General features: G+C 38.3%; 1 protein-coding gene across 1 annotated transcript in view; it reads left to right on the top strand.

The window, feature by feature from the left end:
* myo3b (myosin IIIB) overlaps positions 1 to 24007 on the top strand; it is a 199079-nt gene extending 175072 nt beyond the window's left edge. Inside the window, exons 29-30 of the mRNA XM_067444780.1 lie at positions 1428 to 1615; positions 22656 to 24007. Coding sequence (XP_067300881.1) covers positions 1428 to 1575 — 148 coding nt within the window. The 3' untranslated portion in view covers positions 1576 to 1615; positions 22656 to 24007. The remainder of the gene's footprint in view (positions 1 to 1427; positions 1616 to 22655) is intronic.
* Positions 24008 to 25631: the final 1624 nt, after the last annotated feature.

Below are 25631 nucleotides of genomic sequence, written 5' to 3'. Positions count from 1 at the left end.
TTCTTCGTATCTAAACACCCCACCAGCTCAGGAGGGGAGCCGAGAAGACCACGGCTCTGTTTGCTTCTCATGCAAATTTGCAGCTGAAAATACCAGCTATTTAAGAAGCCTTTTTTTGTGTGTGCGTGTGTGTGTGTGTGTGTGTGTGTGTGTGTGTGTATTATTTTTGGGAGGAGAGAAGACGTGGTATAAGAATGCATGTATTAATTGTGAGATATGTGACCTCACAGTCTGTGAAGTTAAGCCTGGCTCCTCTAATACCTCGAGCAGGCTGTATATCAGCGCTCTTTATTAAAGGATTAACCGCTTCTCGCCTTTGCTTTTATTTATTTAATATTTTTAACCCCTGCGAAAAACCTTTCTTTTTCTTAGTTTGTTACTTTAGTTTGTTATACTGTTAAAGAGTAGCTAATGAAATAATAAATAATAATAGGTTTTATTAATTTAGCGCCTGTAATTTTTTTACATTTACGCATTTGGCAGACACTTTTATCCAAAGTGACTTACATTGTATTCAAGGTACACATTTTACATTATTGTCAGTTCTTGCTTTGCCTGGGAATCGAACCCATGACCTTGGCGTTGCTAGCGCCACGCTCTACTGGCTGAGCTACAGGAAAGCTGTTTAAAATAAAATGTTTCAGAAACAAATGCACCTGACTGACATTAGAGAGGGGGAAAGAGAGAGTAACAGTTGAAAGGTCATTAAAGTATATCGTAATAGAAAGTAATTAGGGGATTTGAAGTCCTAATTTTAATAGTATATTGCTAATTCTTCTATAATTATTATGCATGCAATTATTTTTATGATCTCGTGTTGTATGCCAGATTTTGCTTCAGTATTTGTATTTGATTTAATTAATTAATTTGCCTCACTATAAAACCATTACATTAAACTACTGAGAACACAATAAAAAAACACAACTGATACAAGCACAAATTCATTCTTAAACGTATTGAATTTATTATGTGGAGCTCTGTATCTTTTCCCAGAAGGAAGCAGTTCATACTGTTAGTACAAATAATGAGATGTAGCCTATCACTTTTCTTATATTTTGTATTTAGGTGCACTGATGTGCACCTAAAATATACCCTCTGCCTCATTTGTTATACAAGGCAGGGCTGGAAATTGTCCCCAACTGGCCATTTCCACCACTGCATATAATGAACAAGTTTTAATGTAAAAACTTCAGGAAAAGTCCATGTTAGAGCCATTAACTTAGCTCCAGAAACTACCTTATCTCACCCTTAAAAAAAATGACTTTTTCTTGTAACCTTGCTGTTAAGTTAATTCAGTTATATTAATTAATATTTTTTACTTGATAAATCTAGTTAATTTAGATATTCCATTAATTATAGTTTTACAGCGTACGCTCAGTTTGACTTTATAGCATCTGTGACTCTTATATTTCTCTCTCATTTCTCAGGCAAATCAAGCTCTTGGATGGAGAGGATGAATATTATCAATTACTGTCCACAATAGAGTCCGTTCCTGAGGAGGACGTTTTATCTGGCCCCTCCCCTAATCCTAAGTCTGCCCCGCCCACTGCCCCTCCCACTATCTCCTCCAGATGAGCTGTGCTTCGCCCACCACTTTGACTCGTTCTGGCAGCTGGTAAGAGCTCCACAGACAGCGGAGTGAACTTTGGTGAACTTAAAGAGATAGTTCACCAAAAAAAAAAAAGTGTCTTTATTTACTACCTTACTACCTCATTTTGTTCCAAACTTGGATGAATTTTTCTTCTGCAGAACATACACCCTTAAAATAAAGGTGCCAGGAAGAACCAAAAATGTGATTTCACAGTGATGCCATAGAAGAACCGTTTTTGGTTCCCCAAAGAACAGTTTTGTGAAAGGTTCTTTAGAGAACCATTTTTTTCTAACCATTTTATAGTCTAAAGAACATTTGTGTGCTACAAAGAACCTTTTGTGCAATGGAAATTAAATGGAATATTAAAGGTTCTTCATGGAACCATACACCCTGCCAAAGAACCATTTAAGATCCTTTATTTTTAACGAGTGTATAAGGAGAAGTTTTGATAAATGGCTCTTTGTCCAATGGAAGTCAATGGTCACCTGTTTGGTTGAATTTATCAAAATATAGAATGTCATGCAGGTTTTGGACCGACATGAGGGTTAGTAAATGAGGACCGAATTGTAATTTTTGCGTGAGCTACTCCTTTAAAAGCTATACGCCATTACAGGTTGTTCTTTACAATGATTTTAATATGATTAAAGATGACATGAAAGCAGTAGTTCATATCTGTTAGATTTGAGGCATCTACACCCTTGTGAAAAAAAGTACGCTTTAATACTTTGTTCTCTTTAAGTGTGCATTGGTTTCCTGCAAATAATTTTTTTACTATAAAATACACTACAAATGTACATCCTATACAATTATGCACACTTTTTTCCCAATTATTCTACCCATATTGGTATCCCAACCCAATTTGAATGAATAACAATAACCTTATTTAGAAAAAGGACAAGAACTTTGATTTGTTCAGCCCAAACATCCTGTTCAATAGAAAATATGCCAGCCCAGTGAATTAAAATGTTTTCGGACGGACGTTTATGGGTTTTTTAAGAGGTATTGATAAGCTTGAAATGTGGTTCAATCCTGCTCTGCCTCCAATGGCTTATGACTTCTTCTTTTTTTAAATAGCAACATAATAGGATACCAGTGTTTATTAAAATGAGTCATATTTATTTAATAATATTCTTGTATAATATTTGGTTTGTGTATATTGTAGAGAATTAATATAGAATGAATTGCCATATATAGTATTGTGTTCCCAGGTAGACCTGTGTAGAAGGTCTCTTGAATCAGCTCATGTAAAATGGACTCTTACTTTCCGTGATGCTGTTTTGTCAATCCAACGTTCAAGCGTCCAGCGGTCAATCCCACCCACAGACGCCAACGAACCTTCATTTACATGTCAGGAACTGTATCTTCTAATGGAAAAAGAATCATGAATGACTGAAATATCATGAATTTGCTCAGTACAGTAATGTTAAATTAAATATAAATGTTTTATATTAAGAAAATAGTTACAGATGAAGAGGTTTCAGACCCTTTTAGCCTTGAATATGATTTGAGTGGAGCACAACTTTACATACATTATTGCTTAATTAATTTAGCTTCAGTCGTGGCTCATCCCGTCAGATTTTAAACCTGAACCATCTGTTTTATGAAGATGAATTACATGACACAGAAGACAAGTTGTACTTTTTGAAGATGGTACCCTTGGCAGTGTCTCTCTGTACTCAAATACGGATAAATGAGTACTACTACTAACAAGGAAAGGAAAATTGCTCTTCAGAGAAACATGTTTCAGTCTTCAGTAACTCCCATCAAAGTGCATCATTACTTTTTTCCACCTCTTTCTGTCATTGTAGTCTTGTTTGCTGTGGCAGACTGTCAGATCAGACACGTTTCGTCCTAATACACATGACAGACAGTGCAGATGTCACATGGCATGAATGAATGAAGAATGTAATGACAGAGCTCACTGAGTTTGGAGACGTTGATGTCCTGTGGTGTCATAATAGTCACTCAGGACACAACAGCAGTTATTTAGCAGAAACCCTGACTTTCTATTGACTTTCTACCCATATATATACAGTGACCCCAAAATGTTCTGGGACACTTAAGACACACTTTAAAAAATTGACACATTTCATTGCTTTATAAAAGCAATTGAAATAATTTTTACAGAAAGAGATCAAACACACTTTTAAAGGAAAGCATTGATAAAAATTAGTTTGAAATAAAGAAAAACAGTAATGTGACACTTTGCCGTTGTGAAATATGAGTGGTTCTTGTTGATGGTTAAAAGTGGGGTAAGTGCTTTCTGGTAACCGTTGTTGTTATTTCAAATCACCAAAACAAAACGCCCCTAACCCCAAAAGGGTCTTGGCCCCATTTTGATAGCTCCGCCCCACACATACTAACCCAGGCAACAACTATGGCAGAATTTGTGTGTAACTAATCCAGGTCGAATATTCTATGAAAACAACTCGATGGTACACAAGCTCGATAGTCCAGCTAACAACATATTACAATTATGACCAGATAAGGGTTATATAGATCATGAAAAGAGGAAACAAACATATCGTCGCTGCCCGATGAAACTCACGTATGTCCAAAACGGTTACTTTTCAGGAAGTGAAAAAAACACTATTTCAAAAGCAGTTGAATGTAGCGTTGTCATACTTGGTATGGCATCTTTACATGTAACCATATTCTTGCCAGTGTAATGATATAATCCACATTTGACCAAAATTGAGTTTAAATGGACATACGTGCATATTTTACAGTAACGGTGGTCGATACGCGTTCTTCCGATCATTAATTAGAATGGCTAAGTCGCATTTCATATTTCCCATTCATTTTCAGCGTTTATTTGCGCATATTCTCAGTTAACCCTTAAATGCATGACTGTTTCGCCAAACATTCTTACATATTCGGGTCGTTAGCGATCCGGATCTGTATTTAACGTAGATAGATCTCTACCTGTCGCGATAATAAAACTCCTGGTGTTAGAGTAACACTTACATTTCAGTAATGAATACAATGTAGACTTAATTGTTTGGCTGACTCAATTCTATTTTCCTACAAACCTTCCTCCTCATTGTTGACCCTCGCAATCGCCTAAATAACGGCCCTATCGTATTTAACATTCATCATTTCACACAGCTCCTTTACAGAGACAGACATCCTGAAGGGAGAAAAATAGATCAGAAAAAAATATAGCGCTATGCCCAGTCAACATTGTTTCACTTCACTTCGGAAATCCGTGCGTTAACATCTTCACAATAAAATTTTTCATTGGTCATTTAGATATGTGAAGCATACTGTATACGGAAATGAACCTGGACATTCAATCCATAGAAAAATCTCAAAATCGGCAAAATAGACATACATGGTTTTCATCGGACAGAGACGATATATTAGGAGTATAGTATCTTACTTGTCGGACACATTTTTTGACCTGACGCTTGAAAGAGAAAGTGAGGAAATTTAGATGCTCCATACGGTGTGGAAATGAACGGGTCTTTATCATCGCTAAAGTGAGCCACAATACGATCGCAAATGAACAAACAAGTGAACATGACACACAGCATATCCTTGAGCGTGTCCTTCTCACCATCAATAGTAGACACGCCCCTTACCTGATGATTGGCTACAAGTTTGTTATTCCACTCGGCCCGAGTCCGTTTTGTAAAACGGTTTTGAAATAACACTTACCCCACCTTTAATGTGATTCTCTACAGCTGTGGTTCTTCTGCTAGGACAGCTGTTACTTCTTTTCTACCGGCACAGTTCTAGTACGGGTTCCCAAACTCTGCCCATTCTCGAACCGTTCTGTACATTTTCACTGCAGAAAAGTTGGTTCCAAGCCGGAAAGATTTATTCAACTCCCGCCCTAAAAAACATGCTTCTCTCAAATGGAGCCAGGGGGTTCAATTCATATCTGAAAGAGATAGATGAGAATACCTGCAGTTTATGCGACTTGGATATAGTTTTCACATTAGGCTGTAATGATGCGCCCAACACATGAGTTTTGGTCAATACATTTAATTTAATAATATTAAAGAAGGGCCGGGAAGGCGCTTCCTCACACTGTAAAAGTCCGACTGAGGGCAGACTCTGGAGGAAGACGCAGAACAGGACGAGGAAAGGAAACCTGGGGAGATGACAGAGGGTGAGACCAGTGCTGCGTTCCAGTTGGTTTTTCATATGCCCTTCACTCGCGAACTTGTCTTCCCTCCATCTCGTTCACTCAGATGTGCATCATTGCTTACGTTGCATGAGTGCCCACTACTGGTGGAAACTTTGCAATGGACTGAACTGGAACGCCCTAAGCCCTTGATCACTTGGACCCCACTATGGAGTTGGATTTATGGATTTATTATGTATTTTTTTCCTTTACAATTTTTTTTTTAATGCAACATTCTATATGTATATAGGTGTATTCAGGTTGTTTTAAATGTTTTTAAAAAATATTTAAAATATCATAGAGTTGTTTGTGGTGGGGTAAATTAAACGCGAAATGCAGTGAAGTCACAATCGCGTTGCATTGTGGTATATGAAGCTGCCCGAAGTGTACATATGAAGTAGACTCGCTCCCTTGGTCAAAATCGAGGGAGCAAGGGTCTGTCCATATAAACTTCCATTGTCCACTTCATGAAGTGAAACGCTCTTCAAAATGGCGGCAGGGATTCCCCCGAGGGGAAGTGCTTAGGGAAGTTCCCAAGTGCGTGTCTTAAAGTGGAGTGGAAAGCAGCAATGGTTGGTGATGACACTGGAAGGAGCCAGGAGTAGAAGAGCTAAGTGTGGACTTAGCTGACGACTCCACGACTGATGAAGATGAGGCAAATGGAAGTGGAGCCCTGGGTGCAGATGAAGAGTCAGTGAGACCGGGCCTCATCGATAATCCTGGAGGCTGAAGCAGAGTGGGACTGAAGCCAGTGGAATTGAGGACCAAGGAGAACCCGGAGGAAGGGTGGAGCCTGACGGAGCCAAAGGGATGGAGGAACAAAGCGTAGCTGAAGGCCTGTGAGTCCGTGGCGCAAGCAGAGCAATATCCGACCAAGAAGAAGCCAGAGGGACGAGGGAGCCCGGTTAAGCTGTGAGGACGATGGCCCGTTAACCTGTCTGTGAAGCCAGAAGCCAAACCTGTTGTGTGCCAGGTGAAGCAGACAGGTTAATGGGCTGAGGTGGAGGCAGAGCCTGGGGATCCTCTTGATTGGGCAGAGCTGTAGACCAGAAACCCAGAGGCAAATCGACACAATAGAGGGGTGTCAGAGGAGGAGCCAAAGGGCTGAAGGGAACCGGCAGAGGCAGAGGAACTGGCTGAATTTGGAAAAGAAGGCGGGAGTGGGACGCTGGGTGGGAACTCTTGAGACAGAGGAGACTTTGAGCTGGGTGGGACCAGTGGGGATGGGAGAATCAGGGAAATATCCTCTTTCAAATCCGTATAAAATTTTGCAGAGGCCAGCTGCAGCTCACTCACTGCTGCGGGAGTGTGGACAGGGCTTTCCTCTATGGCCTCACACTCCACAAGCAGGCCCACATCGATGCACAGTGTTGCCAGCTCACGCACCTGGTCAGACTCTCTGTGGGGCTCAGGCTCTGGGGCGATGCTTGGCTCAGACTTCTTAACTGGCTCATGTATTGCGGCAGGCTCGGACTCACTGTCTGCGGTGGGCTCTGGTGCTCGCTCCATGCAGAGTGTGGCTAGTGGCTGGCTGGACTCTGAGTCCTCTGAGTGGGGCAGGTGATGTCCTCCGCTGGGAACACCTTCCAGTAAATGCAGAGAGGATTTCGTCACATTTGTGGAGTGAGTGCTGGTGAACGCAGATCCGTTGTTCACCAGCACCCGCTGCACAAACACGACAAACAAGTTCACTGGAAGGTTTGCCAGATAGTACACGTCATATCTAAAAAGTCCCTTGTATGGTCCTCCCGTTGAACAGCCTTTTACTGCAGGCAGAGTATTTGGAAATTTAAAAATATATATATACATCTTCTAGGAACTGCACAACAGGAGATTCAGTCAAATAAACCATTTAATAATAACAATGAAGAATACTCAGGAGAACACAACCATGTGTGGAAACTAATTAACAGCCAGGGGAACTAACCAGGAACTCAGGTAGGCAATACAAGAACAGAACAGTGAAAACGAAAACTACGTTTGCATGTTAAGGACTATACATGTTACAATAGCCAGGTAAACAACACATAGCAGCGTTATGGCAGTGTTCGTTCCTCAAGTCTGTGGAAACATGTAGCCAGGTCACGACAGGCTCCAGTTCATCTGGCCGAGAACAGACTCTGGCTCCAGAGCGCAAACCAATCTGGTGGAAAAGCTGTGTTTGAACTTAAGGAGAACTGACTTCTTGACACTTTCTTTGTTATTTTAAATCTATTGCAATGTCATTATGACATTTTTAAGTGCGATTTCGGTGTTGAAATTCTTCTTGAGACCACTGTATTATTAAATAATACATGAAGATATTATTATATATAAAGATTAATTACATGTAAAGTTATAAGTACAATTATGAGGATCAATTATGACCAAAAAAAGATTTATCTTTTGAACTATAAATACATTTATTTAGTTTTCAAGTGTTTTTTGTGGTCCTTATTGTCTAAACGTACTTTTTTTTAAACCTTATATAACGCCTTATGAACCTAATATTCAACTGCCCTTTTGAATATTGTGTGATGTTTAGGGCAGCCCTGCACCCTCATAGACAGATCTGACCTTATCTCATGGCGTCAGGCAATATCTGCATTTCAAAGCCTCTCGCGGTTATGGAAAGTTTGAGGAATACTCTACAATGTCTTTCTTATTTTTGATTCACATCCTTGATATAATTCTTTCATTAAACACAGTTTATCAAACCAATAATGATACAATCATTAATTTGAATTCTCCTCAAGGAGGCAGATAACATTAGCACATGAAAAGTGATTCTTTGCTTTTGATCCCCCCTCACAGAAACAGAGACAAAAAGACATGAAGAGAGCAAGATAAGACTGTTATGAATGCTTCGCATTTCAAATTGTTTTCAACTTTGTTCTTTTAGCATTTTTTTTCCTCTGAATCTTTTATTCAACACCTCCACATTCGAGGACCAGCTGTGATGTCGGTGTAAACGTGAGATTCTAGATGAGAAATTCTGGACAAAACTCTCTCTCTCAGTTAGATTAGAAGGCCCGCACGGCACACAAGCCAATTTGTGGCACGGTTTAATGAAATTTGCATATCATTTGGTTCATCTGAAGTTGTTGACCCCTCAGGGCCCAGAAGAAAATCTGATCTTTAGTGAAGATGTAGACAGATCTTATTCTCTCAAACTCTCTCCATATCTCTCTCTCTCTCTCTCTCTCTCTCTCTCTCTCTCTCTCTCTCTCTCTCTCTCTCTCTCTCTCTCTCTCTCTCTCTCTCTCTCTCTCTCTCTCTCTCTCTCTCTCTCTCTCTCTCTCTCAAATCCTTTCAGGTCAAAAACAGCCTTGTTAGCATTATTGCCTTATTGGCATTGGCAAGGTTATGCATTTCCAATATTTTCAAATAATGCAATTTAATGAATAAATATTGCACACATGTTCGAAAATACACATAATGGAGGTTTCGATGATAAAATATGGATGTCAAGTGATGTTCATCAGTGTGTTTATGTGAATGTGCATGTAAACACATGCACTTGCAGATCACAGCGAGAATTCACATATCTTGTACTTTCATGTTGCATCTAGATTTCATTTGAAAATGATTCTGGTGCTGTCTTCTTTTGGTAGCCCTTGTTTGTCTGTTTATGGCACGTTATGTTTGTTGAGTGTGTTCTTGATCGGGTTCTCATTAGTTCATTGACTCAATCGTTGCAGTGAGGAGATCTGTGTGATTTTAATCTGATGAGGTTGCTCCAGAACTCCTGTCCGTCATTTTGATTTGGAGACTCTCATGCCAAACACTGAATGAAGGGATTTTTTCTTTTAAATCGATGAAGCAGAGAAAGATTTAGCCTAACTTTCGGTTGATTTGTTAATCAATTACAGTGCGCAGAGTGTATGTATCATCTGATGTGTGACATTTTGGTAGGAAGCCAATTTGGCATCTGTTCAGTATATTTCTGTCATTAAAAAATTATGAATTTGCTCTTGTGTTTTACGCAGGTTTACACATATCCCATATTATTAATTAGAATCCAATACTATGTTTGGGTAATAAAATATTGCTCTCAGATGCTGGGAAATATACTTGTCCTGAAGAGATGAATTTGAGAATAGCTGGTCTAAATGTGCAGATTCACATTGGGTGTTGTTTTTGTTCTGGAAGAGACTATAAACATTGGTTTTCCCGTTATCTAAATGTTCATGATGATGGAAATGTTTGTTTAGTGTGGTCCAGTTTCCTCTCTTCATTTTTTGCAATTGGTGTCTTCATTTGGATCTAGCTGATAGCCATTTCCTCCCTCAGAGCATTCTGACAGGTGAGAAAAACTCCTCTTTCGTTTTCATCTCTTTCCGTTTCCACGCTCCATAAAGCAGTTTCCCACTGAGCTAGTAAGCCATTTTATGTGATTTTTGAGGTTAGACGGGTAAAAGCCACGGCTCGTCTAGGGCAGGCGAGTCAGAGCCCCACCAAAATATTCACCCAAAACAAAAACCTCAATATAAACTGAATCAATAATAAATTGTAAATGTGTTTAGCATTCTGCAACAAATATTTTTCTGATTTTAAGTTGGAAAGTGAGCAGGATATATTAAAACTAGACGTTTGGCTTCAGCAGGCGTGTATAAGCGGGGCAGAGAGTGCCTGAGCCCTGCCCAGCTCTACAGCGCCCAACAAATTTCCAATGTAAATCAAGCAGCAACCTCCCGCGATCTCTCTTGAAGCCAATACAGGCGTAATGTAAACTGCAGTTCCTCGACTGGCCACTAGGGACAGGCTCCAGAAGGGAGCAGAATCTCATTGAGCCCCATGTTAAAATTCCCAACTTTACAGCAGAAAAAAACATGTTTACAGCCTGAGACAAATTCTGGTTTTGGTCTATTTGGTCTATTATTTGGCCTAACTGTGATGGGGTTGATTTTTTTTATAACTCATTCTTTTACATAATATAAAGCCTTGAAGTTCTGCATAATTAAGGGCGTGGTTACTTTGATTGACAGGTGGATAGCCATTTATCTGCCGTCTGTAGTCTTTGTGTCACATAAGCTCCGCCCACATCCCACCTCTTTGCCAATTTTCTGTTATACAGGAGTGACACGCAATGACGCACTCACAAGATGGCGACGCCCAAAACGTCTCTACACTTCAGAACGGCTTATTGAAACCCTATGGGTGACGTCACAGACACTACGTCCATATTTTTTTACAGTCTATGATTTAAATCTGGGGTTTTTATAGTTCTGTTGTGTTTGTTTTATGTTTGAGAATAGACATGGCTTTCTTTGCAATTCTAAGATAGCGTGTGTTGTGTGTAGCTACTTAAAGGTGCCGAATGTAATATTGACAGCTAGTGGTTGAAATGGGTACTGAAGTCCCAATTCAAAATTCTGGAGAGAGTTGTTTCCCCCGCCCCCTCCTCCTCAGACGCAACGCGGGTTTCCAGATTGGGAGCACGCAACAGGAACGAGCGCAATTGACAATGGAAGGCGAGGAGACTTACACATAGTTAGTCGATGAGTTGATTTATCCTTGTTTTAATACTCCCGTTCATAGAGATTTTTAGATAGATGCCTAGGCTTTGAGGTCGGGTAGAATCTATGATCTCTAAACCAGTTTGTTTGCTGGCTTCCATGGCTGAAATACACAGTGTTTTCTACCAACTAGTGACCTGTGGTGGCGAAATACTACTGGTTAAATGATCGACGTGCATTACTGCCCAGACCAAAACAAAAACAGACATTCAGACGCAGAACGCACATTTCAAAGTAGAATAACTGGCTGTAGCATTGTTTTTCTGAGAAACGACTATGTGAACTTAGCATATGTCCTAAATATTTGCAAACATATTAGGGTATTTTTTTTGCATTAGTAGAGTGAAAAAATTACATACAGCACTTTTAAAGTCTGTCAATCAGCATTGGAGCGCGACCCTCAGGCTGAATATCCAACCTCTGCTAAAAGTGTTGAAGCTTATCAAATGTTCATCATAAACTAGTACGAAGACCCAGAATCTAAATTTACAGTCAGGAGCCGCTACTGGATGGGTACACTTTGTTTCTTTTCTTTTTAAAATCGGACAAAAGCTTTCAATGAGATATTATAACCTTTTTAAAATGTTCTATGTACCATTTAAATACTATTATGTAACTTTTGGTACTAATATGTACCTTTGAGGTACTTATATGCTCAGACTGTACAAAGCAAATGATGGACGACACCTTCACTCTCTTCCATTGTAGAAGCCGCCAATGTCCAAATATGGCGTTGATATCTCACGCTGATTTTGGACCCAAGTCTCCGCAGTAGTGAGCAGGAAGTGGAGCCGTGATATCAAGGCCCCGCCCACAGTTTACTACAGTTTACCGCAGAACAACTCATTATGTTGGTGTGAAATAAACAATGTAGAAATTAAAGGTAAAGCCCCAGTCACCTCCTGAAAATCCAGAAAAGAAGTCTGTTGGTGACAACTTCACTCAGAGAAGCTGTCAATCTCAGCTGTCAATCATGATGTCTACGCCCCCCCCCCCTTTTTTTTATAGCATCAAAAACTCTTAAACTTACATCAGCATGATTTAAAACTACCTAAAATATTATTTGAAGTGTAATTTGATTGTTTAGTTTGTCTCGCGTCCCATTAAATTACGTGGAGAGGTCGGGGTTTACGACCTATACTGGGACCAGCCACCTGGGGCGAACAAAACCTTTTGGCTTCGCTTTTTAGGACTTGTTCCTTTTGAAAGGGTACCGCCCAACTGACACCTTTTGTACCTTTTTTTCTGACAATGTAGGCTCAAGAGGCTTTCAGAAATTTTCGTCTTTAAATTTATGCCAAGTTTGAGACATATTTGGAAAACATTTTGAAGACACATATTACTGTGGGTGATTTTCAAGCGGGCACATTATGCACACTTCTGTGAATGCGTCGTGGGCATGAGTGCTTTCCCATGTGCTACAGTGAATGAAGAACCTCCTTGTTCATAAATGGCCTATACTCACTCACAGCTTCCACATGTCTCATAACAAAGGTCAGATTTTCATGGTTTTATGTTTAACCAAAAGTGTTGATTTAATACTCAACTTCCATGCAACTTCCTTCTAAAACACTGAATTAAAATGAACCGATTACCAAAATTACTTGAAGTGTAATTTCGAACGACAGTAATGCTTAAGCCAGCAGACAGAGGCAATAGATGCAGGCGTGCTCAAAAGTTTACACGCCCCTTGCTGTGAAAAGTGAATAATTTTAACAAAATAAGACAGGTCCTACAAAATGCATGTTATTTTTTATTTAGTAGTAAAATCTTTTACCTAAAAGACATTTAGATATTAGTCCACAAGAAAAAAAACAATAGCTGATTTTATTAAAATGACTCAAAAGTTTATGAACCCTAACATAAAAAGAAAATGTATTGTAAAGTGTATCTTAGGTTTGATAAGATGTTCAATAAAAATACTTTGAGGAAAAAAAAAAAGTTTATGAACCCTTGATTCTTAACTGTGTGTCGTTTCCTGATGATCCACGGCTGTGTGTGTGTTTTCTGATGGTTGTTCTTGAGTCTCTTGTTTGTCCCGATCAGTTAAACCGATCAATGTTCTTCAGAAAAATCCTGCATATTCAATTTTCCAGCATCTTTTGCATATTTGAACCCTTTCCAGCAGTGACTGTATGATTCTGAGATCCATCTTTTTACACTGAGGATGATTGAGAGACTCAAACACAACTATTAAACAAGGTTCAAACAATCACTGATGATCCAGAAAGAAACACATAAAGAGCCGGGGGTGAAAACTTTCAAGTTCAAGTTCAAGAGTTTTATTTGTCACATACACAGTTATACAGAATACAACCGGCAGTGAAATGTAGACAGGTCCGCTCCATGGACAGCAAATAACAATTAACAAAAAAAGCACAATAAATTATAAAATAGGGATAGGATAAAATAGGAATAGGATAAGGTGCTATATATATATACATATGTAGAATTATGAATAAATCAAGTAAAGAAATAAGAGATGTGGAATAAAATAAGTGAGATAAAGTAAACTGGAGACTGGACATAAGACACACTTTTGGTGACGCTTAGTTTTTAAAGCTGGAGTCTGTAACTTTTTGCGCTCTAGTGGTTAATAAACAGAACTGCATGCATCTTGCGGAAGAACATTGTAGCCGGATCCTCTTCTCTATGTTTATGAGGGACTGTGCTCCTACGCAGCGGTTCCTACCAGTCTGGCCTGAAATAGTCCCAATATAAACACTTATTATAAGTGTACCATAATTATTAAGGGTAAGACAAAAACACGGTTTAGAAAATGGATTCATGTTGTACATTCTCGTTATATCATTTTTGTAAATCTTGAACAAAAAAAAGTTACGGACAGCAGCTTTAAGGTTCAGTTATTAACTATTAGCTAGCATGCATATTACTAGGAAATTGTCTGTTTATTAGTACTTATAAAGCACATATTAATGCCTTATTCTGCATGACCTTATTCTACAGCCCTTAATCCAACCCAACACCTAAACTTAAATGCTACAAAAACGACCTTACTAACTATTAATAAGCAGTAAAATAGTAGTTTATTGAGGCAAATGTCGTAGTTAAGTTAATATGTGTACCCCATACTAGTGTTACCAAACTTTTGAACAGGGTGAAGATGTCCCATTTTTTGCTTTTTTTTTTGTCATTCAGCAACAGAAGATACGTACATGTTTCCTGGAAGACAAATCACCTTGATCTTCAAATTCAACTGTAAATGATCATCACATAGATCCGTCAATAGCACATTTGCTTCGTGTTCGTCAGTGTTTGCGTATCAGTGTGTGCATACTAACTAGTTCTAGTTCTAATCAGAGCTGGCCGTGTCCAGTTTTCCTGCGCTCGGATGAGGCGGTAATGAGAATATTCTGCGAGCATTATTCCCCGTCGGAGAATATTTAGTTCCTCTGAAAAGCGCCGGCTGAAATAGGTCACTCTAACACCCGCGAGTGCCTCTTTAAAGAACATCGAATCCATTAAGAGAGATCTTGTTCCCTAGATTATTTTGGCCCTGTTTTGCCGTGGAAATCAATTTCGAGCAAGCTCTCTAGTTTTTGTGCTTGCGAGAACCCTCTGAAGTTTGCCTTCACGGTGGGGACATCCGGAGAAACCGTGTATGGCGTGAAAAGTTTAATATCCAGAAATATTTAACCAATGTGTGGAACTGTCCTGCACAATACTTTTATTGGCAAGCAAAGCTACACTGATGATCCCCGACGCTGTGTCAGAAGCTCAACGTTGGCCCTGCACCTGTGCTCTTTAATATCTCAATAACTCTCCATAAAACCAGGACGGCCTTTTCTTTGCGCTCATTAAAGCGCCCTCCGCATCTGGAGCGCCTGACGATCTCTTTTAATGTGGTCCGCACGCCGCAGAAGAGTTCCCCCCTCGGTTTTAACTGTTTGTTCTAGACCGTGTGTTTTCTTTCCCAAGTATGCGGAGCAATGTGGCACCTTTCAGATATTCTGCAGCCGTAATCTTTAGATAGAGGAGTATTTATTGTCAGACAGCACACTCTCTCATACTAATAGACAGGGTGGACTTCAAAGGGGGAACACAAATAGACTGGCATTGTCCTGTCTCTATATCCTCTAGAGTTCAAAGGAAGAGTTTTGAATAGCAGTGTTTCCAAAGCCTCTCTTTCAAACCTGCTGGGATGTAAAGCAGGTAACCTGCCATTGATACACAAGAACACACACTGCCGCGCTCACGTATATGTTCGTTTGCTGGTAAACGCTTCCCGCGAGCTGCATCTCGTAATCGCGCCGGGATAATAAAGCTGGGAATGAGAGTAAACACTTTATTTTGCCGCCTCTACGAATAAACAGGTACTTTAGGATATTTGCAGATTAGCACGGCGACACTTTTACGCTGACTGATGTGTGACAGACAGACAGGCGTAAGAGCCAAACAGATGTCGGGTACAGGAGTGGGCGCCCTCCCTAAAGACTGATTTAATGAAGAACCGCGGAAAGAGAGAGGGTTACGGGGAGAAAGACAGAAGGAGAGAGCGAGCTAGCGTAAGATGTAGAAAGAGAAGGGCTGAGAGGGGGAGAGGAGATAAAAGAGTGAGTGGAGTACGCACATCAAAGACTTGCTAATGATGGTGGATGCCATTAGGGCTTGTAGTGGCCTTTGTTTCGGCTTCCTAACACCTGCAATTTGTTGAGGGCTTTCTATGCCCCGCTGAATTACCCGCATTTGCATGAGCACTGAGTGAATACCGAAGGGATAAAAGTGGGAGATTTTACCCCGCTGCATTTGGACTTGAATGTGCCCAAATCTTGCCAATGTTCTTCATCTGTCTCAGAAGTTACTGAGCTATTACTGAGATTTAGGATTCACCAAACCTTTGACAATCGATTTCCGTGAACTTAAGAGTGTTTCCTCAACTACGGGCTCGAGTTGAATTTTTTTTATTAGATTTTTTACTTTTTTCTAAAACTGTTTTAGACAATAAACACAAACCATTTAAATATTTGTTATCCTACTGTCCAAATGTCTTTTTTGCTCTCCAAGGCTGTATTTATTTGATCAAAAATACAGTAACATTGTGAAATATTATTGCAATATAAAATAACTGTTTTTCTATTTTCTTATATTGTAAAATGTAATTTGTTCCTCTGATCAAAGTTGAACTTTCAGCAAAATTTCTCCAGTCTTCAGTGTCACATGATCCTTCAGAAATTATTATAATATGCTATTTTCTAATATGCTTATCATTCTAATATGCTATGTCATATTTTTGTGAATACATGATACAATAGAAAAATTGCATTTGATCAATTATGTGTCATTTTGAATGGTAGTGTCTGTTTTATATATATATATATATATATATATATATATATATATATATATATATATATATATATATATATATATATATATAATCATATTTTGATCAGAATTATATATCTTATATCAGATTTTATCAAATTTGGCAATCAGACCAACAAATAGATCACTAGAGTTACTTATTTACCAAGTTGACTCAATGTAAAAAAAAAAGAATAAAAAAAAAATACATATTTTTATTCTTAATCAAGCAAGCTGTAATTTTGTGACGTTATGTAGAAAATAGTATGTGTATGTGTAGAGTATCATAAAATGCCAGTTGTGAAATAAGCATAGTTGTCCACTTTATAAAAAAATGTATTAAAAAAGTGTTCTCCACCAGAGAATGCTATTAAACAATGATTTTACATGTGATGAGACAGTAAGACAGATTTCTCCTGTGATACAAATCAACTTTTAGACACTAATAGTACAACTTTCAACGTGGAAATGCTGAATTCTGTAATCATGAGGTATGAGCTGAACACTATCCCGCGCACGGCCATATGGAAGCGCACGTAGCCCATATCTCCTGAAAATGAGCTAAAGTTTCTTTTCCTGCGGGGCTTGGATAGAGGTCTGGGGAAAATCAGAGCATGAAATTGCGATTAGCCCCTGTTGTTTGTGCAGACCAGGAATAGGCTACAGGACTTGGCATGGCCGAAGGTGTAACCTGTTTTGTTTGGCCTTGCTGAAGCCCTCCCAGATGGTGCTCGCAGCTGCCACTGAGTAAACGCAAGGAGGGCGAGCGCTGAGAGAGCTGGCCAGGACCTGTTCGCATTCAGGAGACTAAACAACAAACCCACAAGCAATGCAAAGAGACTCGGTGTAGACGGCTGCTTGTGCCTCGTCTATTGTATTCATGTACTGACTGTGAAAGTAGTTTGCTTATTTCAGCTTGAAGCATTAGCTTCATCTACGCTAAGCATTTCCTGTTTGTCAGAATATGAGTTCTGGCTTCATATATATATATATATATATATATATATATATATAGAGAGAGAGAGAGAGAGAGAGAGAGAGAGAGAGAGAGAGAGAGAGAGAGAGAGAGACAGAGAGAGAGAGAGACAGAGAGAGAGAGAGAGACAGAGAGAGAGAGAGAGAGAGAGAGAGACAGACAGAGAGAGAGAGAGAGAGACAGACAGAGAGAGAGAGAGAGAGAGAGAGAGACAGAGGGACAGAGAGAGAGAGAGAGAGAGAGAGAAATCTATAAGATATGTAAGGTCAAAAGATTGATTTCTGAAGGATCATGTGACACTGAAGACTAGAGTAATGATGCTGAAAATTCAGCTTTGTTCACCGGAATAAATTACATTTTAAAATATATTACCACAGAAATCAGCTCATTTAAATTGGAATATTATTTAGTATTATTACTGTTGTTGCTGTATTTTTGATCAAATAAATGCAGCCTTGGTGAGATTGAAACTACTTTCAAAAACATTTTTTTTTAAACCTTAATGTTTCTTAATTAAACCTTCATTAAAAACTTTTGAGCGGTACTGTAATGAAGAAAGTGAAATCAGTTATTTTAGTATAATTGAGATACTATTGTATTTTTTATTATTATTTTATTGGTTTTCATTTTAAGTTTTAGTAATTTTTTTAAGTTTTAGTTATGTCAGTAAATCAAGTTAAACTAAATGTAATTGAGAAATATTTCCTAGGCAACTAGCTAAAGTATACGTTTAAATAATTTGTTAAAACTAGTTTTTATTTCAGTTGTTTATTTTATTTTGGGTAACAAACTTTTTTTTTATGGTGTTAGTTTTAGTCAACTAAACTACCATGGGTTGGATAACTAATGGGATATAATATAACCACTGAAATGCTAACCTAAGGCTGTGTCCACCAAAGCATTTTTCCTGAAGCCAGAATATTTTTTTAATTGTTTCAATGGTACAGCAGCATGACAATGCGCTGAACGTCTTTTTAATGCTAAGTGGTTTTTTTTCCAGATGCAAAGAGCTGAAAAATGAGTAAAACTTTGAGTAAAACGCAGCACTCATCACTGTCTCTTTTTACCCAGCCGTCCAATCATAGTGGAGGAGGGGCGGGACAAATACCAAAGCGACCAACCACAAGGGCCAGAGCAAGCACTTTACATTGTGTAGCTATTTTATATTCAGAAATAAACTATCTGCGAAATCGGATACTAGTAACACCAAAGTATACTTGTGCGTATGCGAGGGGCAGTGTGGCGCCAATTCCGTCATCAGAAGAGTGCACGCGTACTCAACGTGCACTGCCGGATCTTTGTACGCACAGGTTGCACATGCGCATAAAAAATGTTTTCAGAATTTATATGGATTGAAACTCATGGCGAGAGATTGCTCAAAACTACACCTGTGTACGCATACGCGTAAAAAAATGAAGTATACTTTGCAGCGCGTTCTCAAACGTCCACAGCTAGCCGTCTTCAGCTGGCTAAAACCGCTTTAGTGGACACACGGCCTAAATGCACAAAATCTCTTTAATATCTCAATCGTGACTCAAACACTGATGAAATGAAAATCATTCCCCAATTAAAATATTTGTAAAATATTCTATTCTTCCAAGACCAAATGATCTGAGCTGCCTTTGTGTTTACTTTATGGCTCTGATTGACACATTTGAGTCTATATGTATGTCTCATATGCATTTCAGGAGAAACATCTGAGATAAAGTTTATTCTTAAGCACAGCTAAGGACTCAATTAAAGGGGTGGTTCTGTGTTTTTTTTCTAGGATTGGTTGTGTTTATGGGGCGCAGTATAACATGTCTTAATACTTCTTTTTTTTAAACGCCAAATTTTTCTTCTATTCTCCCTTTATTCCACACCGTTGTCTCCACTGTCCTTTGAGCGGCTCTGTTTGCTTCCTGCTTCTATGAAGCCCATCCCTCTGAAAAACGCAATGGTCTTAGATTGGTTAGACGGCCAAATGTAGTTTGCTGTATTTTTATTGGCTGAAGTGCCAAGCACAGGTTAAGACCACGCCCCTTCCCATTAAGGGCAGAAGTCACATCTGTGGAGACTAGCGAGGGTTTATGATGTCACCAACCCAGGAAGAAGCTCGTTGTAGTCCAAACCGGCCGTTTTTGTAGGCAATAAACTGCCATAACTTTAAAATACGATATCTCCGTTTGCATTGAACTTTCAGCGCTGTAACTTTGCAGATACTGTTTATGCTCAAGCAGCAACATTACACACTAACTAAAGTTAAAAATGTGAATTCGCATGCAACCGCCCCTTTAAGTCTCCTGAGCTCTGAGAAACACTGGGATTTGTGGATTCTGCAGCTTTGTTGTCAATCATTCAATGGATTAAACAATCTTTCTAATTCCATTTGGCCTACCATTGTTTAATATTAATTTGCCTGCAAAATTGTTTGTTGATATGAGTTTTTAGTTAGTTAATTATCTCGCTCCGCACTCAAACTGAAATGTTTGATTAATTTCCGCAACAAAAAGAGCCCCAATTGTCCCAAGGACAAACATCTGCACAGAACTTCAAACCCCGTCAGGAGGAATCTAAAATTAGCAAACATCCACGAACTAGATGTTCTGCCCCTCCGTGTAATCCAAAGCCTCTGATCACGCCGGAGGAAGCCAGACGTGACCCCAACAATTACCCCGGGCCGGCGGGAACAGAGCGGGGTGCCACACACAGCGGCGAGCGGCTGTTTAAGGGCCGACCTCTCCCTCATCTCCTGACCCGAGGCCCGTCGGCGCACCGCTCCAGCGCTGCCTTTTAAACGTGCAGCCTGAGCACAGGCAACAGTATCAGGTTTCAGGGGAAAATGCTGGAAATTAGCAAGAGCAGAGTCAGGCTACACAGCGTCGAGGGCAGAACACAATGGCAGCTTTCTGTCAGGGAGAAACTTCAAAGGGCCGCTGAGTGACTACTCTGAGTTGGACTTTGTTGTAGATCACTGAGGAAATTCACAGATGTTTTCTCATACGAGACACCATTACAGAGGCTCTCGTAGCCGGTAGCCCCGAGCATTTCTCTGCCCTTCCATCTCTCCTGCTCTTGTGTGTGAGACAGATGTGGAACCCCTTTTTTCTTTTCTAGACTTTTTTCCTTATTTTCTTCTGCTGTCTGTCCAAAGAACATGAAACGCCAGACACGGCTCTGACCTGTCCGAAGAAGACCTAACAATGAAGAAACTCACACTTTTATCAAAAAACGCGCAGACAGTGCCGTGATCTTGTCAAAAGACATCACTTAAAGTTGTGTGTGTCTCCACCGAACTCCTGATATTTTACAATATTTACTTATGATTTGATTAAGCTCTCCCATTAACCCTTTAAAGGGTTACTGTTTCTTGAGTCTCTGAATTATAAACATGATCAAATCTTTGCTGAAAAACCTGTTGCACACAATCTTCCACATGCCTTCTCTCATCCGATTGTTAGTTTATACTTTTTTTATCAGGTAAAAGACATGATTCTATCATTTCCCCCTTCACATTGTGGTACACATGTCTTTCTGCTGTGAAATCCTAACTGATTTTTATGTAAATGTAAGAATAACTAATAACACACTCTAAAAAGTAATCGGGGGACCTGTTCCACAACTGAAATAAATGCATGGTTGCAAGTTAATAATTCTAATGTATGGTTTTCATTAAACCTTTCAAGTTGCAAACATTATTTTGTAGAGTTCTGTTGACATAATGTTGATCATTACATCAACTTAATATCGTCTGTGATATAAACTCAAATTTCTATTAAATGGATTTTTTTAGGTTGTATTAACTTAATGAACTTGTCTTGATAACTTCAGAAATTAAACATTTAATGAGATTAAATTGAGTCTATAATCAGTGACTGCACTAATGCCAGTGATAGGTGGCATCATACGTGTTCATTAAATATACATGTTAAATAAGTTATGTTAGCATGTGCTCTGATAGCTGTTGATTTGAGCAGAAATAGATGAGATGAATTGGTTTCAGGGCTACTGACATTTTTTTTTTGAGTAATCAGCTTAAAAATTGGGGTTTATGCTACAAATTATTCCTCAAAAGTTCCTCTATCTCAATGTTGCTTGTTGGTTAAATTCACTTTAAATTCACAAGTTGTCATAACTCAAAAAAACGTATGCAAACTGTTGCGTTATTTATTTATTTTGTATTTTTTTAGCCAACATTATATTTTAGAGAGCACTTCGTGATGAGGATTTGTTAACTATAGGATTAAACTATGTGTTAACTAACATGAACAGTGAACAATACATATTTTACAACATTTTTTAGCCTTTGTTAATATTGTTCATCGTTCATGTTCACAGTGCATTAACTCATGTTAACAGATACAACTTTTGTTTTAATTTTATTTTTAGTAAATGTAAGTATTGTTCATTCTTAATTCATGATGACTATTGTAGTTCACTAATGTTATTATTGTAAAGTTTTACTGAATAACTTTTATATTTTTAGTAATTTTTCAAGAACACTTAACTGGACTGAAGCAACTTGGGTTTGCTTGATTATCCATTCATGTTATTGAGAGATGAGATTGACAGCTGATATTTATATGTATTTCATGTAAATCGACATCTATACTGTTATAAAGATCTCATTGAGTTACATTTCAAGACATCAGAACTTTAGTTCACACTTTAGTTTGGGGAGCACATATTCACGATTAAAAACGACTTTTGCCTCAGTAAACTCATAATTTACTGCTTATTAATAGTAAGTAAGGTCGTTTTTGTAGCGTTTAAGTTTAGGTGTGGGGTTGGATTAAGAGATGTAGAATATGGTCATGCAGAATAAAGCAGTAGTATGTGCTTTATAAGTACTAATAAACAGAAAATGTCTTAGTAATATGCATGCTAATAAGCAACTAGTTAATAGTGAGAATTGAACTATAAAATGCATATTTTTGCTCAGTTTGGGCCTCTGAATAAAACTGAGGTGTTTTTTCCTCTTTGAATAATGAGCCATCAAATATGATGCACAGCAAAAAAACATATAATATAACTAATGGTCTAGGTTTGATAAAATTAGATTGATCACATTATTTAATATCATGCTTTACAGTTTTAAATGTGTGCATTTATGTAACCGTACAGAACTAATCACCCTCTTTCTTTCTTTTACAGTTTGCCTTTTCCAGTGTTTTGCTACGAAATGTGCTGTACATATGAGGGATTATTATTTATGAATGCTTTATTTTCTCAGTATTTGGATTTGTGTATTTATTATGCACGACAAATGTGCTATTTATCAGTTTTCTTAGAATAATTTCATAGAAAAATACATATTATGGTCAATTATAATCTCTGTCAAAGATGTGGAACTGTTAATATTGAAAATAATTTGTTGCCAAACAAATGTTTTTTTTTTCTTCTTGTTTTTTAAGACTGTTTTGTCTGAGCCGTTTATGAGCGACTGACCTTAAAACAAGGTGTGCACATGCTTGTCCTCTGAATCACTCATTGTTGTGCTGAGATTGTAAAACTCCCTTTCCCTGTCATGTAAAAACGTAACGTGAGTTTGGGTGAAGTTTCAGCCTTTCACAGTGTTGGTGTTCTCAATCCAACAATCTCGCCAGCTGTTTTCTACCCCAATCTTTCTGAGAAATAAATTCAACAAAATCAAAAGAGCGCTTGTGTCATTTATCGTGTGCTGCTACTTTTAAAACTCTTTATAACCTGAATTAAGCGTACCAACATATGTGGTCTTTTTTAACCTGTCTGGACCCCGGAATATACTCTCATATAAAGACAGATATTTAGTTGAAACAGTATACACCTTATCATTTGAGGTGACGGTCCCGAAGAATAAACAGAATTGTGTCCCCTTGCGATTGTCTATGGACTGCAGGAAAACTGAGCCCTCCTCCCGGTGGGATTCCCCCTCCTCCCCCGTTACTGTGAGAAACCTTAATCCCATCAAAAGAGCTGATCTGCTTCAGCATCAAGCACTCCAAACGGCTCGAAAGGGACAGTTTAAAAAGTCATAGATTAGAGCCATCTCTCCGTGGGTGTTTACTTGTCTTGTTTTTATTTAGTCTACTCCTCACATTTGAAGCTGCTCTGATTTGACAGTTTACTTGCCTGCAAAACTTTGAAACTGCTAAACTCATCCTACATTCGAGCGCGTTTCATTTTAGCACTCATTTACGATGCTTAGTGCTGGATTCCTGTGATATTTGTGGAGGCGTCACGTGTGTTGGAGACTGGGTTGCATTGAAGGCTTGACTGGTTCAGGGCGGAGCAGAGGGAGGAGAACTGGAAAATGTTCAGACTTTCTCAAAGACTGGATCTCCTCCTCTCGCCAGCCTGCAAATCGCAGAACTAAGACATCCTCATCATCCTCGTCGCCGTCACCTCCACACCTTGATGGGTCGACGTTGACTTGCACAGGGATTGCTCTTTATTAAATAATACGTGTGGAAAGGTCTTTTCAACTATGAACACAATAAGCACGCGCTTGTTCTCTAATCACTAACAATTAGTGCAAGTGATTTGAGAGCCGCTCTGTTGACTTGTGCTAAAAATAACCAGGTCTTGTTTTCATTATTTGTAAAAAAAAAAAAAAAAAAAAAAACTGTGGGAAAATGTGTCTGCTTTTATATCTGTTGACCTCAGGCATGTGTTTAAGGCATTCTTTCTGTTAGGTAGCGCTTTAGTTTAGTGTCCAATTCTCACTACACTAAAAAAACCAATAGTAATGCTTTATGTATAATGCATTATAAAAGTATTTGAATGCATTAATTGTGGCTTGTTACAAACATGCACTTTATAATGCATTATATGATCTAATAATTGTATTTATTAGATTAATTTAATAAAATAATAATTGTAACCACAGCTAATACATTTAGAAAATACAATACATTAAAACACAACAAACAAGGGATCTGGAAATATTATAATGGATTCAGTTATTAACTATTAGCTAGTTGTTTATTAGCATGCATATTACTAGGATATTGTCTGTTTATTAGTACTTATAAAGCACATATTAATGCCTTATTCTGCATGACCTTATTCGACATCCTTTAATCCAACCCAATACATAAACTTAAATGCTACAAAAACGACCTTACTAACTATTAATAAGTAGTAAATTAGGAGTTTATTGAGGCAAAAGTCAAAATTAATAGTGAATGTGTTCCTAAAGTATTACCCAGTTATTTATAGTAGATATAATGCACCTTTATTATGCATTATACACAGGGGCTTTAAAGTATTACCCCCCCAAAAAATATATGATCATTAAGTTATGACAACATATATTTTTACAATGATTTAACATCAAATAAGTTAAGCAAAATTCAACTGATTTTTTAATGTCAGTTTAATATAATTTTTAAAGTTGAAATTACTTACACATCTAAGTTGATTAACTTTTTTTGCTAGTTGTTTAGCATGCGTGATACCCTGCTGATATTAGCTGTTTATTCATACTTTTAAAGCACATATTAATGCATTATTCTGCTTGAACATATTCTACATCCCTTAATCCTAAACTTAACAGTAGAGCTACTATCTATTAATGAATAAGCAATAATAGGAGTTTACTGTGGCAAAAGTCATTGATAGTGAGAATTGGACAAAGTGTGACCGAATGTTTTGGCATTTTCTCAATAATTGTTCTAATAGTTAAACCCCATGCAATATCTATTATGAAATGTAATAACTGACTGATGTGGCGTGTTCCCTGTGATTTTTGGAGCTAGTCAACCCCATTGTAAGTGTAATTTATCCAATAATCGTAAATGAAATGGTAAACTATGTGTGAACTTTACACTGAGTCAAATGATTCCTTCCTCTTGAAGTTATCTCATAAGCCTGCACGAGATCTCTAGAGATAACACACAGTCGCATTGTCCCACAACAAATCCTTAATTACAGAAAGGGGGATCGGGTGACTCCGGCATCCAATAGCGGGGGTCTCCAGGCGGCGAGGGGGTCTTTGATCAAGAAAATCCAATTATTTGTGTATATACATTTCCCACATAGTGATTACTTCATTAATTGTCCCGCCTTTATCCCCACCCGTCCCATCCCCCACTAATAATCAGCCCTTTTATCCAGACCAACAAACACACCATAGGAGCTTTGTGTGGA

This window comes from Pseudorasbora parva, chromosome 5 (assembly GCF_024679245.1).
Source record: "Pseudorasbora parva isolate DD20220531a chromosome 5, ASM2467924v1, whole genome shotgun sequence".
NCBI classification, from domain to species: domain Eukaryota; kingdom Metazoa; phylum Chordata; class Actinopteri; order Cypriniformes; family Gobionidae; genus Pseudorasbora; species Pseudorasbora parva.
Note: the sequence above shows the minus strand (reverse complement) of the source record. Positions and strands in the feature narration are given on the sequence as shown.